The sequence below is a fragment of the Anabrus simplex genome, chromosome 1, assembly GCF_040414725.1.
Source record: "Anabrus simplex isolate iqAnaSimp1 chromosome 1, ASM4041472v1, whole genome shotgun sequence".
Taxonomy (NCBI): domain Eukaryota; kingdom Metazoa; phylum Arthropoda; class Insecta; order Orthoptera; family Tettigoniidae; genus Anabrus; species Anabrus simplex.
In genome coordinates, this window is record NC_090265.1 from 1,177,392,177 (window position 1) to 1,177,409,638 (window position 17,462).

The 17,462-nt window shown below is 38.4% G+C and overlaps 1 protein-coding gene across 2 annotated transcripts in view; it reads left to right on the forward strand.

The window, feature by feature from the left end:
• Positions 1-17,462, forward strand: part of LOC136858164 (hemicentin-1) — a 709,155-nt gene that overhangs the window by 511,686 nt on the left and 180,007 nt on the right. For both annotated transcript variants that reach the window (XM_067137503.2, XM_067137504.2), the window contains exon 32: positions 14,321-14,478. In XM_067137503.2, the coding sequence (XP_066993604.2) occupies positions 14,321-14,478 (158 nt within the window). The remainder of the gene's footprint in view (positions 1-14,320; positions 14,479-17,462) is intronic.

Consider the following 17,462-nt stretch of genomic DNA (forward strand, 5'->3'; position numbering starts at 1 on the left):
CATACTTTTCCATTCACTTCACAACTGAGGGTCGACAATAATGCAGCCACAGATTATGTATGAATGCGGCTATGTTATTAGTGCCTTGAAAGAAGAGCTCTCAATTTATACTCGTGACTAGTACATCTTTGCTTACTAGAGGCATCCAACAATATTCTGGTAAAGACACAGCATGCTGAAATGGCAGCTCCTAGTTTTAGCCACAGTGAAAACATGTGCCCATAGATTCTCCGACCTCCGTCGGCAGCGGTGAAATAATGCGCCCATAGTTTTTACGGGTGGCTTCTCCAATGTATTAAGTGTGTTATAACATATTTGAGAAATAAAATGGTATAAGACAGGCTTGATGCTTTAGATTTAGCTGTGCTTACAATAGAGAAAGTGTACATTGCTAACATAGTGAACTTTAACCGGGGAAAAAAAGTAATAACAAAGTTTGCTGGCCGGAAGTATAGGAGAGCAGAATTCTTGTAAAAATAATTTTCAACATTTGTAGCAGGTACATCACGAAGTTTACTTTTTATACTCTACAGATTTGTAAACTTAGAAGCAGATTAACCAACCAGTTTTTTTTTTATTAACAATAATCTTGTACATGCAAAATATGTTAGCTCCAGTCAAATTTTAGGCCACCACTGAGGTAGGAATTTCAGGTTTTATTACTTGATAATAACAGATTAGACTTCTACAGATAATTGTACATAATATGCAAGTTGGTTACATAGTGGTACCAAGAGAGTGCTTTCTTGATTGAAGGAGTACAGGAGAGCAACACAGCAAACTACAACATTGGACTAAAGTCAAATATTGGAGTGAATAGAAGCAATATCACATATAGGTAAATCTTGCAGCTTAAGGATCAACCCCTGATGACCAGCACGTGTACCTCTGTTTATGCCTTTCATATCAATATTTCAGACAGTTGATATGATTAATTTCATATTTTGTTTCTACTTAATGTCAGCTTTTACATCTTTTAAACTGGTTGTCCACCTAATTGGTTTGACAGCGCCTTCTGTGGTCCAGTGATACTGGCCACTAGATTCCAAGATCACAAGTTCAAACATGGTAGAGGTAGCTGGATGTTTGGAGGGTAGAATAAAGTCCGTTTGACACTCCATATTGTACGATGTTGGCATGGGAAAAAACCTCTGGTGACATATTTGGTGTTTACCTGGCAAAATTAACCCCTTTACTGGGTTAGACACTTAAAGGTGTCAACATCATTTTCTCACATATTGAATTTGATGCCTTTAGATGTTTTTGAAATTCAAAATCTATTTGTAAGTTGGGTTTAAAGATGGTTGGATGTATGGATATACCGGGCGAGTTGGCCGTGCGCGTAGAGGCGTGCGGCTGTGAGCTTGCATCCGGGAGATCGTGGGTTCGAGCCCCACTGTCGGCAGCCCTGAAGATGGTTTTCTGTGGTTTCCCATTTTCACACCAGGCAAATGCTGGGGCTGTACCTTAATTAAGGCCATGGCCGTTTCCTTCCAACTCCTAGGCCTTTCCTTTCCCATCGTCGCCACAAGACCTATCTGTGTCGGTGCATCGTAAAGCCAATTTAAAAAAAATATTTGGTATGCAGCAGTAATCTTATCCATCGTAGATGAGTGACAACAAAAGAAACAAAGCAAATCATAACAAAGAATGGTCAATGTAATCTTATTGTTGATCATTTTTATGAGCTATATTGAAGGCCTTCACATTTAGTCTTCTTTCGACTCTGTGAATTTAGGGCGTCTTATAAAATTATTTATAGCGTAGATTGTAGTTCCTTTTTCTCCGACTTTACATACCAGTTTTCATTAAATTCTGTTTACCCATTTTCTCATGACTCGGCGCTAATATGGACTTAGTAACAAAAATCCAAATTCATGAATATCTCTGTGATCATAGCCGGTACGGTAAAATGGATATATAAATGATCGGGAATTTAATACAGTATAACTTTAGTTATGTAGCATGTCTGTCTGTCTGTCTGTCTGTCTGTCTGTCTGTCTGTCTGTCAAGTCATCAGCCCAGAGGCTGGTTGGATCCTCAAATAGCACCACCAAAGGCTATGCAGTTATACGGAAACAGCAAAAACTAATGGCAGAGCCCAAATGAGGCATACTAGGCAAGATGAGGAGTGAGGTAGTTTGCCATTGCTTTACTCACTGGGCCAGAATGTGCCACTGCAGCATGACTGACCCTATGAGCAACACCTTTCATAACACTCAGACACTATTTGTGCTCCGAATGTCATTATTCAGCACCACCCATATCCCAGCATGTTCCATATTGACACAGACATGGATGAGACTGGGACTTCAGTGGAAGCTATACTTTGATATGGTCTGTGCCAAGAGACAGATACAAAAGTACGGCAGCCATCAAGAAATGCCAACAGGCGGCTGTGTCACTAATCACTAATACCATCAAAAAACGAGATATTAACATTGCCTTCAAAACCCAAAACACAAACCGAAATATTTTCTTCAACTACAGTAAAGTTAATATAAATAGTAATCAATATCAAGGATCTGGAAAATATAGGCTCGCGTGCACAGAATGCAATTTTTCGTACGTTGGCCAAACTGGCCGAAGCTTTATGATAAGATATCTCAAACATGTAAATGCAGCCAAACACAAGAAACCTTCTGCAATGGGTGCACACATGCTAGAAACTGGACACAGTTTTACAACTATTGAAAGGGATTTAAAAATATTAAGAAGAGTAGAAAAGGGAAAAGAAATGACGGATTTGGAAAACATATACATTCATTTAGATCAACAATACAACAAAAATAAAAACCTAAATAACGAAATTGAAATAAAGAACCCCACCTTAGTACAATTACCGGAACTAATACAAATGCTTAAATCAGATATAAATAAATTCTATAAACATTTTAATCCGACAAAAGTTAATGGCTTATTGACGCAAACAAACTCAACTCCTCCCCTTACTTCTCCTAGACAATCCCCTCCACAATCTACTGCAGCTATCAATGCACCGCCTACCTTAACTTCCCCTTCCCACTCCCCGCTAAAACGTAAACTCATCCACACTCACTCATATAATACAAGAAGTGGAAACAGAACAACAAGTAGTTCTCAAGAGGCTAGGAGTAACACTAAACAATTACACAGCAGAAAGAAAAGTAAGTGGCAATCCTTCCAATAAGAAGTTATACAGAATTATAATCAAAACCATAAACATATAATTTTTTATCTTTCATTACAGATATACCAACAAGCCATTTTAGAGCATACGAGAACATTTAAAATCCAATATCACATTAGAAAGTGTTTCATCAACAAGTTTGTTCACGAACAATATTATCCTATTGACAATATAAAATTTAATGCCAATACATTTTTATAAATATTACTCCAGCAACGAGAACAAGTCAAATGTCCATTACATAGAAAATCATCAACTGCAGAAAATTGTCAATATAGTTTACGAAGTTTTAATGACAATCATACAATTTAAGCAACATGAATCAATACAATTAGCCAGATCTCAAAAGTTTTTTATTTATTTTTTATTTTTTAAACAATTTAAAAGATGTTCACCAGATGAGTTTCGTCAATAAAATGTTAGACTTAGATAGATTTTAGACAAAAATTTTAACTTAAAGACATAATTTTATTGTTATATGACTTGTAAAATATTATAAGATTTGTCAATTAGTTTTATAGGAATAATCTTAATCCAAAAAGAATTGTTTCATGATCTTATACAACCTTAAGTGAATAATAGTTGGCTGATGATGCTCACGAAAAAGGAGCGAAACATGTACCATATAAACATCTTAATAAATATGTAAGTATGTACTATGTTTTTATTGTATTAAATAGGTGGTAATTAACAAAATTATAAGAATTTGTATCACATACCACTCAGTCAAGCAGCTCGTCTCCTTTCTCCCAAGTCTTCCCAGCCCAAACTTTGCAACATTTTTGTAACGCTACTCTTTTGTCAGAAATCACCCAGAACAAATCAAGCTGCTTTTCTTTGTATTTTTTCCAGTTCTTGAATCAAGTAATCCTGGTGAGGGTCCCATACACTAGAACCATACTCTAGTTGGGGTCTTACCAGAGACGTATATGCCCTCTCCTTTACATCCTTACTACGACCCCTAAATACCCTCATAACCATGAGCAGAGATCTTTACCCTTTATTTACAATCATATTTATGTGATTACCCCAATGAAGGTCTTTTCTTACATTAACACCTAGGTACTTACAATGATCCCCAAAAGGAACTTTCACCCCATCAACGCAGTAATTAAAACTGAGAGGACTTTTCCTATTTGTGAAACTCACAACCTGACTTTTAACCCTGTTTATCATCATACCATTGCCCACCCTCCATCTCACAACACTATTGAGGTCACCCTGCAGCCGCTCACAATCTTGTAACTTATTTATTACTCTGTACAGAATAACATCATCTGCAAACAGCCTTATCTCTGATTCCACTTCTTTACACATATCATTGATATATATGAGAAAATATAAAGGTCCAATAATAGTACCTTGAGGAACTCCCCTCTTAATTATTACAGGGTCAGATAAAGCTTCGCCTAATCTAATTCTCTGAGTTCTATTCTATATGAATGATAATAGTCGTGTGCCAATTTCAAAAGGGAAAGAACTTTAGGAGGTTTAGAAGGGTGGTAGGAATGGCAGGGAATGTGGAGCTGATCAGCGGTTTGAAGTGCATGTTCAACCTGCGATATAGCCACCCATTCAATCACTCTTTTCCAATACCACCCCTGATGTTCTACTCCTCTCCCCTCCCTTTTGAATAACCTCACCATAGAAAAATTTCTTCATATCGACGCGGTCATCCAGAGTTTGCGTTTAATGGCTTTAATGTAGGAACGAGCATGTCGAAGTGTGCATCTGTGAGCAAGGACAGTAGTCGGGTCCTGTGTATGAATATATGAATGATAATATTCATGTGCTAATTTCAAAAAGGGAAAGAGCTTTAGGGGGGATAGGAGGTTTAGAAGGGTGGTAGGAATGGCATGGAATGTGGAGCTGATCAGCCATTTGAAGTGCATGTTCAACTTGCGATATTAAGTGAAGAAGGTTGGGGTGGGAGTTAGGAAGGGGGGAGTCATGGAGAAGATCAGTAATTGTTGCACAGTATTTTGTCCAATTAGTCTGAGAAAAATGTCGAGTAGGAGGAGATCGAGAGTGATCAGGACAGGAAGGAAAGGAAACATGAGGAGTAGTAAGAGCGGGGAGATGATCAGAGTCGACATGAAGAAGTTTTTCTATGGTGAGGTAATTCGAAAGGGAGGGGAGAGTAGAACATCAGGGGTGGTATTGGAAATAGGGCAGGTATAGAAGGAGAGGGAATCTGCACGGCCCGGATACGAGATAATACATTATTGAAAGTAGTGGAAACAGAAACGTTATAAGTGAGGAAACTTAGAATCAATGTAACTAATAATATAAATCGGAGGAGGTGTACGATGGGTGAGATACATTGTTACGAAAGTAATGGGAGGATGGTTAGGAGGAAAAGTTTCAACAATGAGATATTCTGTAAAATTATTGGAAAAAGTATAGAAGTGTAGTTTGCAGGTAATAGTTCATTTCACGCCAACAGCCACATCACCGCGAGCTTCACAAGGTCGGTCTGTGCGATAAAGAGTATAAGAAGCAAAATTTGGCTGCTGGAAAGGAGTAAGGAAAGTTTCATTTGAGACAAATACATCCGGGTCGTACAGATTAAGGGAGAGGTCCAATAGGGCATGACTGGTGTTAAGAGACTGAAGGTTAGTATAATAGATCTTTAACGTTTCATCCTAATAGAGTAACAGCATTGAGGGGAAAAAATGTAAAATGCATCTTGTTGCCTGCATATGCAACGTCCATATGAGCATTAAACACCAATAGCACCACCAATTGAACCTGACTCAGGATGTGGGGATGGTGGAATGGGAGAATGTTCTGGAGCACCATCGTTAGAAAATGAACAATGTTCTCAGAACAGGAGGGAGGGAGGGTAGAGGAGGGAGCAGGAGTGGGGAAGTCCTGAGACATAACGGGAATAACAGATTCACGTTGGGACAATTCGGGAGCAGGACAGGACTTGCACTTATAAGAGAATGATGAGTGGGTTTCGGAACAATTTATACACTTGGGGGAGGCCTTATTCGGACAACTTTGAGTTGGGTGCTCCTGACTACAAATCACATATACCTCAGGATGAGTACATGGCGCTCCCGAGAGATGATCAAAGCGCTGGCACCACTCAAACCGGATCTTCTGGGGTGGTGCCGAGTGGGAAGGCTCCACATGATGACGACGGCTGTAGAGGGTATCTAAGGTGGTGATGTCCCTCGACAGGATGCGGATGATGTAGGTCCATGCTGGTTCCAGATTCGAACCACCTTGTAGATCTGTTGGCCCTCAAGCTGCAACTGGGCTGCCACTTCATCATCAGTCCAATCACGATCCACTCCGTAGGCTAGCATGGAGTGCATGGGAGATGGTCTAGTAGGAGCCTCTCGCCAGGTGGGGGCTGGCTGTGTAATGTTGATAGCCTTGCTATGTTTGCCAAAATGTCCCAAGCCAATAGTTTGAGTAAGATATGTGTAATACAGCTTAGTAGTCCACAGGTTAAATGACCCATCATGAGTGCATTGAATTTCTGGGTGGTAGTCCTCATAATTGCGGGTAAATCTCATCAATATCTGATAGATAGCCCTGATGTTCACCTTGTCGGAGGCAATATGCGCCACCTTGACGACGTACGACAGAGCAGGCGGCAACGGGAGCGGATGCATCACGCTGCGATTATGAATGTTGGGTGCCAGGTGCGGGTTCTTGGCTGCCTGAGCGTAGCTCCGGATGTTCATGGGCATGTAGGTGGTGCTCTGAGTAGGCGATCATGGTGGCATATGAAATGGCACAACTATGTTTGCCTTGTAGTAGTCCAGTGGTGGGTTTAGTTGTGGATCCCAGAAACTGATTGATTCAGGAGAGAGGTGGTACCAGTGTAAGTGGAGCTGTTGGTAGGAGAGGCGGTTGCTCCACATAATTTCTTCCTTTCTCTGTCGGATGAAGGCGAAAGGTTCCTAGATTGTTTAGTTGTTTCACTGTCCATATTAAGCGATGCAGGAGGAGAACTCGGCAGTTGCTGTTGACTCATATTGGTGTCTACTAGATCAATACTGGCTGCCACTTCTCGAATATGCTTGAAAGTTCTAGAAGTACCTGAAGATCATTGACTGGTCATCCACAAATATGGACGCGACACTATGTCTATAGGTGACTGTGGAGGCCAATGCGTAGGCTACTTGGAGCCACCGGCAGTGCCAATGCACTATGAGAGTCTTTGTCTCATTACCAAAAATTGATGCCTGATTGGCCATCAGATGATATAAATGTTGATTCCCATAGGGAACCTGAAATACCTGAATTTACTCATTCAGGACAAATATTTCAGGTTCCCTATGGGAATCAACATATATATCATTTGATGGCCAATCAGGCATCAATTTTTGATAATGAGACAAAGGTCTCTCACAGTGCATTGGCACTACCGGTGGCTCCAAGTAGCCTACACAATGGCCTCCACGGTATGCACTAGCCATGCATCTTGGTAAGTGTGCTATGTACCAACTGATGAACCCAACATAGCACACATGGGCAAAATACTGGCAACCAGGAATAAGTTAGCTGGAAAATTTATAATGTCCAATAACGGACCATTTATATTCGTATTACAGTAGTACTGTTTACTAAAAGTGAGAAAATGTGTGGTTCTTCATTTGATCAAGTATTTTATATGGTAACATTGTTTTTAATTGCTGCATTCCTACAGACATTTTTGTAATGACCTATGTTGACTTCAGTTTGGAAAACCACAAAGACAGTCTTTCTGAGAATCCCATAGCGAAGCACGGGTACATCAGCTAGTTTATTTATATAATTGGCACCTGGCTACATTTAATCACTTCTGCTATCTATTGGGGAGATTTTGAAATCCTTTTCTGTATATTAATTTTGAGTATTGCTCTTCTTTGCATATAATCTCTGACTAGCTTCAGGTGATAGCAAAAGTGTGCCCTTCAACAGGTGTTTACCACCACATTTCCACCTGCAGTATTTTGTTTGTGAATTTGTCCATTTCTTGTATATATTGTCTTCTCTGCAAATACATGTGTCGTGTTTTATATCAGTAAGTGCTAAGAAACAATTGAGAGTAGCGCATACGTGGGTGGGATTAGAAAGATGCTGAGATCGTAACTGAAATTTATTAGAAGATAGTGACATTGACACAATGGATGAATCTGGGATAGTCAACTAGATGAAAACTAGAGATGGGCGAAGTTGTTCTTTTTCTGGAACAGTTCTGGTTGTTCTGGTTCCAAAAAAATACTATGTTCCAAATAACAGTTCCAAAATAACAGTAAAAGGTTTAGGCAGTGGGGAATTAGAAAATATTAATGAACCTCATAAATAATCATTTGAAAATTGTTTCCTCACTGTTAGTTTCATGCTTTACTTTTGATGTTTGTAGAGAATGCTGAAACATGGTTTTTATCACAAAAAATTGGGTGTTAATGAAACTTGAGAAGGAAACACCTTAATTAAATTAAATTAATGTTCAGGTTTGATCTGTTGTTGTTAAATGTTTTATTTTTCAGGTATTTTATAATAAATAAATTTGTTTTAACTGACAGAAGAACAGTTATAGATTAACTAAGATGTTTGCCTGAAGGCAGGGAGCAGTAAAACATGAAACATGTAGGCCTTTTTGTGGAGTACTTGGTGGAACGCTAAAAATGGATGCACCAAGTGCATATGAACCAGCATTTGCTGATCAGTATGGGAAACATTCCTTGAATGTAAAGCTCTTATGTGGACCAAATTTAGAATTCTACAGTTGAGAGCGCGGTTTGGCGATGACGGGGCTCTTATTTGAGTCCTGGCATTTCTCCCACTAACTTGTGCCAAGCTCCTCACTTTTATCTATCTTATCCAACCTTCTTTGGTCAACTCTTGTTCTTTTCCAACCCCGATTGTATTACATTGCGAAACCTAGAGAGTCTTTCATTTTAACGCCCTTCATGGCCCTTGTCTTCCGTTGGCCAATACCTTCATTTTTCGAAGTAACAGATCCTTTTCAGTTTTTCTCTCTGATTAGTATTATATAGAAGATGGTTGTCTGGTTGTACTTTCTCTTAAAACAATAATCGTCACCACCACCACCACTTAGAATTCTATTATGTTTGTGGGAAATGGCCTGGTAGTGTCAACGACGCTAGTTCTCTAAGGTTAAGTGACTTGAACAATAAGATGACTAATGGTTGGGGACCTTTCCCTCGTGCAGTTCTGTTTGGAGACTCAGTCTATCCTTTTATGCTTCGCTTATACCACCAGTAAACCAAGATTTTGCTTGTCCATCTCAACAGATATTTAACCAATCAATCAATACTGATCTACATTTAGGACAGTCACCCAGGTGGCAGATTCGTTGTTTCCTAGACTTTTCTTAAATTATATCAAATTGGAAATTTATTGAACATCTCCCTTGGTAAGTTATACCAATTCCTAACTCCCCTTCCTATAAACGAATATTTGCCCCAATTTGCCCTCTTGAATTCCAACTTTATCTTCATATTGTGATCTTTCCTACTTTTAAAGACACCACTCAAATTTATTCGTCTACTAATGTCATTCCACGCCATCTCTCCACTAACAGCTCAGAACATATCTGTTAATAATCTTTAAAAAAATCAAATTGCTCCACCTATTTAATACACCCAATTCTTTGGAATGCTTATGATTTATACATTATAAATCAATATTGGGACATGTTTTGTTATGTGTAACGGGCATCATCAGCCTATACTTCTTCCTCAAAATCACAATACCACTTAGTCGAGCAGCTCGTCTTCTTTCTCCAAGGTCTTCCCAGCCCAAACTTTGCAAAATTTTTGTAACACTACTCTTTTGTCGGAAATCACCCAGAACAAATCAAGCTGCTTTTCTGTGGATATTTTCCAGTTCTTGAATCAAGTAATCCTTGTGAGGGTCTCATACACTGGAACCATACTCTAGTTGGAGTTTTACCAGAGACTTATATGCCCTCTCCTTTACATCCTTACTACAACCCCTAAATACCCTCATAACCATGTGCAGAGATCTGTACCTTTTATTTACAATCTCATTTATATGATTACCCCAATGAAGATCTTTCCTTATATTAACACCTAGATACTTACAATGATCCCCAAAAGGAACTTTCACCCTGTTATTAAAACAGAGAGGATGTTTCCTATTTGTGAAACTCGCAATCTGACTTTTAACTCCATTTATCATCGTACCATTGCCTGCTGTCTATTTCACAACATTATCAAGGTCATTTTTCAGTTGCTCACAATCTTGTAACTTATTTATTACTCTATACAGAATAACATCTGCAAAAAGCCTTATCTCTGAATCCACTTCTTTACTCATATCATTGATATATATAAGAAAACTTAAAGGTCCAATAATACTGCCCTGAGGAATTCCCCTCTTAATTATTACAGGGTCAGATAAAGTCTCACCTACTCTAATTCTCTGAGATCTATTTTTAAGGGCACATAAGAAAAGGAAAAAGCAAGGGGGGTTATAGAGTGTGCAATAGGCTGCACCCCAAAAACTTGCCGCAAGGAACATTTCTTCTCTCACATTACGTTCAATTCTTTTACCGGTACCCATTCTCCTGTATACCTGAAGTCAGAACAATGAAAATATCAAGTGAGCCTATTGAACATATGAATTAATAGCCAGTTGTCAAGCACTAGCCTACTTCTGGGAACAAATACAAACCAAGAACGCATGCAACAAACCGATTCTAACCTCCAATTGGATCAGTTGACTAATTAACTAATTTTATGAGTGAAGACATTTTATTAGTCATGTATACATCTTTATGAAACAGAATTTGGTTAACCAATTACTATTTTTACGAGTTCTAATATTATTAGTTTTATGAAACAGGGCGAGACGGAACGCTGTTCCTTCGGAACAGGGTGTTGGTAGACCAGCCCCGCTGAGTGCAGGCGATACGGAATACTGTTCATTCGGAACAGGATGCTGCCAGACCAATCTTGCTGGAGCGCAGGCGACACAGAACACTGTTTTTTTGGAACAGGATGTTCCAGTGTACTGTTCATTTAAAGACCAGTTCTGAGTCCAGAAAAGTTCCAAGATAACTGTTGTGTTATTTTATGCCTATCTTTAATGCAAATGACTTTAGAGAAACCCTACATAAATTGCAATGCTACCCCATTCATTTATGGATAGTTGCTTCTCTATCATAACCCTATATTATCACTAGGGATGGGATCTATAGGCACTAAAAGCATTTAAAGTAGGCAGGCATAATGGCACTAAAAATAGCCAAAATAGGTACCATTGTGTAAAATAGGCAACCAAATAAGCATGAAAAGTTACTTACAATGTAATGTACACTCAATGACTATGGAAGGAATTCACAGTTAGCAACTTTTCAATATTTCAGGTAACAATCATGTTCTAATATCACCGGATGAGTTGGCCATGCAGTTATGGGTGTGCAGCTGTGAGCTTGCATCTGGGAAATAGTGGGTTGGAGCTCCACTGTTGGCAGCCCTGAAGATGGTTTTCCGTGGTATCCCATTTTCACGCCAGGCAAATGCTGGGGCTGTACCTTAATTAAGGCCATGGCCGCTTCCTTCCTACTCTTAGGCCTTTCCTATTATATCATCACCATAAGACCTATCTCTGTCAGTGAGATGTTAAGCCAATTATGAAAAAAGAAATATGTTCTAATATCATGAAGAATGTTTATATAAATCTGATCTCTCAACATCATGTGAAATGATGGGACAAAACTTCCATGAAGCTGCTTTATCTGGCTTTGTTGGCTTCATCTTGCTCCACCTATATCACCTCGTAGCACATTGGCTACATTTGCTACCTCTTTCCATCCTGAATTTCGTTGCAGGACCCTATTACCCTGACTGCAGCTACCTTCCCAAATGTTTGCTGAGGACTTCCCCTAACTTCTACAATCCTAATAGACTAAAAAAGAGGCATGCCACTCTTCTCCAAATCTCTCCTACTAACTACTTTTGTAGTTTTTGGAGACACCGAGGTGCCAGAGTTTTGTCCCGGGGGTGTTCTCCCAGCAGCTGGCTGAAATTTGCCTTCAGAAATGCCAAATCTGATTGAACCAATGGTCATGACATGGCTTTCTGCAGCGTTAATGCACATGGTATGAATTTTGTTTGTGTATTTTCTTAAAACATATTTAAATGCTAGATGCCCCAGTTTTTGCAGTGCGATATTCTCTCCCACCATTGCAGTACACAGATCTGAAGTAAATTGTTGGTGATTGGTGTCCAGAAGGTGTGGTAGGAAGGCTTTGTTTATACAATCTTCTGCTGCACTCAGTTCAGAGCAATCACTGTAGTTTTGCACTGCGTTCAGTAGCAGTGATTAGGAGGGGCGAGGGGGGGAAGTCCCCCCCCCTACTTTGTGGAGACAACATTACATATTTATTCCATTTTATCGGGCAAGAAATAGGAAATGTGGGAATTAATTAATAAAAGCCATTTGTACAAGCCTTATTGTTGTATCAGCTAATTATTTTCTTTATTTCAATTAATTATTAACAGAATTATTAGCAGAAATACGGATGAAATGTCGCTCATCATGGCTAACCGATTTGTATAGCGCCACAGCAAGTAGTGAAGACTTTGCATATGCTGTGAGGAAGGGTGGCAGGAGTATATTTTTATGCCAAGATCATGGACACTAAGGTATGATTCACCCACTTGCCACGTGTCGGTTAGTTTCTTAGTGTGTAATCAAATACTAAATTAATTTCAATTATATAATCATGCTGTACTTCTATTTAATTGTAATCCATATGTGATTATTATTCCTTTGGTGAAAGTTTTATTGATGCTTTCCATGCTGCAACATCATGTCCAGAGCTGACTATGTGGACCGCCAACCTCCGCTAGGAGAAGACATCTCAAGAAGAAGAAGAAAGTTTTATTGTATTATTGACTCAAAATCTCCAAAAAAAAAGCTATTATTGGCCAGATTGAGTGGCTCAGACAGTTGAGACGCTGGCCTTCTGAACCGAACTTGGCAGGTTCGATCCTGGCTAAGTACGGTGATATATGAAGGTGCTCAAATACGTCAGCCTTGTGTTGGTAGATTTACTGACACTTAAAATAACTCCTGTTGGACAAAATTCCAGCTCCTTGGCACATCCTAAAACCATCAAAAGTAGTTAGTGGGACGTATAAACAATGAAATTATTATTAAACTCTTATTACCGCACTTAATTTACTGAACTGTCAACCTTTACCTCTCTGTTGAAATTTGCTCAGAGAGCATCAAAAAACTACTTTGTAGCCTTTTTTTAAGATTTGATATACTGTATCCCCACCCACTATATCCGACGAACCCGGGTACTTTTTGCTGTCGGCAAATTTTTTGCTCCCCACTTCTAATTCCCAGTTGCTGCTAGTGGCTGTGTTGATACAGTTTTCTGCACTTAGTTCAGAGCAATCGCTGAAGTTTTGCACTGATCTACATTGTGTGGTATTTTTTTCACATTTGATCTGAAAACATTGACTTAAGTGACAATGTTCCTTTAGATACTTTCTATTTGTATTGTTTGGCAAATTGGCATTAATGTTTAGCATACATCATCCAACTGTCTCATATGCTGGGCTCATTGGCTCAGATGGTAAAGGCACTAGCTTTCTGAGACCAAATTGGCAGTTTTGATCCTGGCTCAGTCTGGTGGTATTTGAAGGTGCTCAAATACGTCATCCCGTTAATCGTCTAAGCCATTCAGCCCAGCATTCCTTACATCAGTTGGAGGGAATAATGATCCTCAAAACTTTGTTCTCTTTTTCTCAATGATGTCCAAACCTGGTCTCCCTTGCTAGGAAGTCTGCTTTCCAATCTGACTCAGAGTTTGTGCGAGATCAATGCAAAACATTTTCTGATTGTATTATCTTACCTTTTGTTTAAGTACTTACCTTCATTTTTTTAAAATCCAAAATCCAAATATTTATTGTTGCTTTATCAAATAAATGGTAAAACAACCAAAAATACCATTTATATTGGTTTCATTTTGTTGTAACAATACTCAACTGTTTAAGAGAAAGTATAGCAAGCAAGTAAATTCTCCTATTCACCTTTGCATTGATGTGCATTTAAGGATTAAAATGAGGTTTACATAGCCTTTAATTTTGTATCAAAGTGGTACTAAATTAATATAATATCCTATTTTTACATGTACAGGTCAGAATGGTCTGATTGGAAGGCCTGCAGTGGACCATGCTCTAACAGTACAAGGCACCGCACTCGTCAATGTTCAGAGCCATCTCCTGCATTTGGAGGGGCAGATTGTGAAGGATATAAAGCTCAGTACATTCCATGTACTCAGAAAGGTTGCCCAGGTAAGATTTTTCAGTTTAAGAAGCACATCATATTTGCTGCAACTTGTTGTTGTATGCACATAAAAGTTATTCAAACTTTTAAAAATTCTAATTGTCACCAATAGAACACTAATGCCAATCATTTATTGTATTCTGTTGTGGTTGTTAGTGGTAACATCAGAAACTAAATATAATTAGCATTGTGTGGAGAGAGAATTCTTAAAAAATGTCTTCAGAGAGAGACACATTTTACCTATTTTTTTAGATTGATGGGGTAGCCTACGTAAGTACTACATGTTTTTATGGGGGTAGGTATTAATAATTCATTTTGTATAACAATATGACACATTTCTCTTCAGTAAGTGCAGCATCATATCAGTGTCTCTACAAACCCCTCCATTATAATATCTTATTTTCAGTTTTCACCTTGACTTATTGACTCTGGTACTAGGAGAAACTAGACTAGACTAAACAGACTGTGAAAGAAAGAGATAGCATTATTTCCAAGTTGTATTGTTTGAATACTATGATGTATTTCTTTTGAAAACATGCTTCTTATTTTATTTTCTTCATTCCAACTTTTGCATACAATGAAATTTTCTGAATCAAACAAATGCAAATAGCCTTACTTGAACAAGGAAAATAATGAGCTGAAGAATGACACACCTCAGCAAGAATGTGTCGCCCATCTGCAGAAGATTACCATGATAAATCAATTACTTTTTTGCAAGTGGTTTACTGTCTCACTAACATATAAAAGGTTTTCGGCAACACAAGGATGAAAAAGGGCAAGTATTGGGAAGGTAATGGCCATGGCTTGAATCAAGTTACAGCCACAGCATTTACCTGGTATGAAAATGAGAAACCACGAATACCCCACTTCAGGGCTGCCAATAGTGGAATTCGGAAACAGTATTCTTTTATTTAATTTATTTTTTTACAATTTGTTTTACGTTGCACCGACACATACAGATTTTACGACAATGATGGAATAGGAAAGAGCTTGGAGTAGGAAGGAAGTGTCCGTGGCCTTAGTTAAGGTACAGCTAGGCCTGGAAATAGGGCGGGGCAGGGGGAGCACGTGCCCCGGGCAGCGGATTTCAGGGGGCAGCAAAATTAGAAAAGTTTATTAAAAAATAATAAGTTATTTAATTTTTTCAGAATAATAATACCACAATTAATATTGTTTAATTTTATTTAATTTTGTTGCATGATTCATCAACTTTATTGCACTGACACTGTATACGAAGTTATTTTCTTCAATATAAGACACGACACACGAATTCACGTAATTCATGGGTCTGGAGTGAGTCTTATACTGTTATATGGCTGAATGATTGTGTTGGCCTTTGGTCACGAGGGTCCCAGGTCGATTCCTGGCAGGGTCGGGAATTATAACCTTAATTGGTTAATTTCGCTGGCACGGGGGCTGGGTGTATGTGTCGTCTTCATTATCATTTCATCCTCATCACGACGTGCAGGTCGCCTACGGATGCCATGTCTCAAGTATTATTACAATATTATAAGTCCACCTGTTCAATACAATACAATATGATCCACTATTTCATATGGTCAAATATTTTTTATACATAATACATAAAAGTCAAAGGTACATGTTTCACCCTCCTTATGGGCATCATCAGCCTATATCAATCTTAAAAATAATACATATACTTATAAATTATAGGTTAAAATGTTGAAAAATGGTTTCGTAAAACATTATACAATAACATCTAAAACAACGATAATGCACCAAAGTATGTTAAAAGAGAGTGAAATTAACAGTTTTGAAGATTAAAACGTGATTAAACATGAAATTTTGAGAGTCTAAAACTAAAATGGATCCATATTTTTATAATATCATTAAGACTGTGGTGGCCTTAGTATAAACACAATCATCAAAGGGGGATGTTTCTTCAATTCCCAAGTTGAATCCAAGGTGGTAAAATCACTGTCAGTTATTTAAAACGGAAGTGGGAATGTAATAAACAAGTTTAAAATGTATATGTTTGGGATATCTGAAAGTCAAGAAGAAAATGGAACTTCTGTAGAGGCGTTGCTTGTGATAAAACGTATGTCAAAACTAGCGGAGTTCGGAAATTATGGAGTCGAATGGATCTAAAAGATAGTCAAGTAGATTATAATTCCGTTGAAACATTTGTTGGAAAAAATGTTCAGGATTTTCTGAAACAAAATGTACAAGAAAGTTGGTTAATAATACCGTACTGTACAAGAGACTTCCCGTACGTCAAAGATGGCTAATGCGGTACTTACTCGTACGGAGAGTATTAAGTACGTCAGGTTGTTACAGCAGCGCTAGCTTGACTGGGTTTTCGACTTCTAGTATTATAACGGTGTGGCTGAGGCAGTGAAGGACATGGAGGGGGGGGTAATGGTGGGTGGATCCTTGCGCGCATGTGTTGTTATTGGCGGGCTGTTAGGAGCAAGATGGGCGGGCCCATCATTTGACGAGGTGGTGGAAGCTTTAGAACAAGAAGTTCTAAAAGTTGGCGGGATTGTATTATGTTTTGAATTCACCATGCCTAATAACTTTGGAGTTAGCTCATATAAAGGATTTTTTGTTTCCGTGATATCGTTAAGATTATGGTCTTTGTTATAGGCTTGGTCTAAAAAGATGTAAAGATTTTCTAATTCATTCATAAGTTTTCCTTTGCCTATGCATTTTAAAATAGTGAGATCTTTATCAATTGATGTAAACTGATGTCCTGTTTCACTCATGTGTGAGCTCATCGCTGAATATTTGTTGTGCTTTAAGGCATTATAATGCTCCATATATCTCGTATGAAAGCTGCGCCCAGTCTGTCCAACATAACTAAATCCACACTGAGCACAAGTGAGTCTGTAAATACCAGATCTCGAAAAACGGCTGTTTTTATAATTGACTTTATTATGATTAAAAAATATACTTTGATTTGTATTGACTGTTCTGAAAGCAATATTAGTGTCGTATTTCTTCAGTGTGTTGGCGATCTGGTGGATGGCTG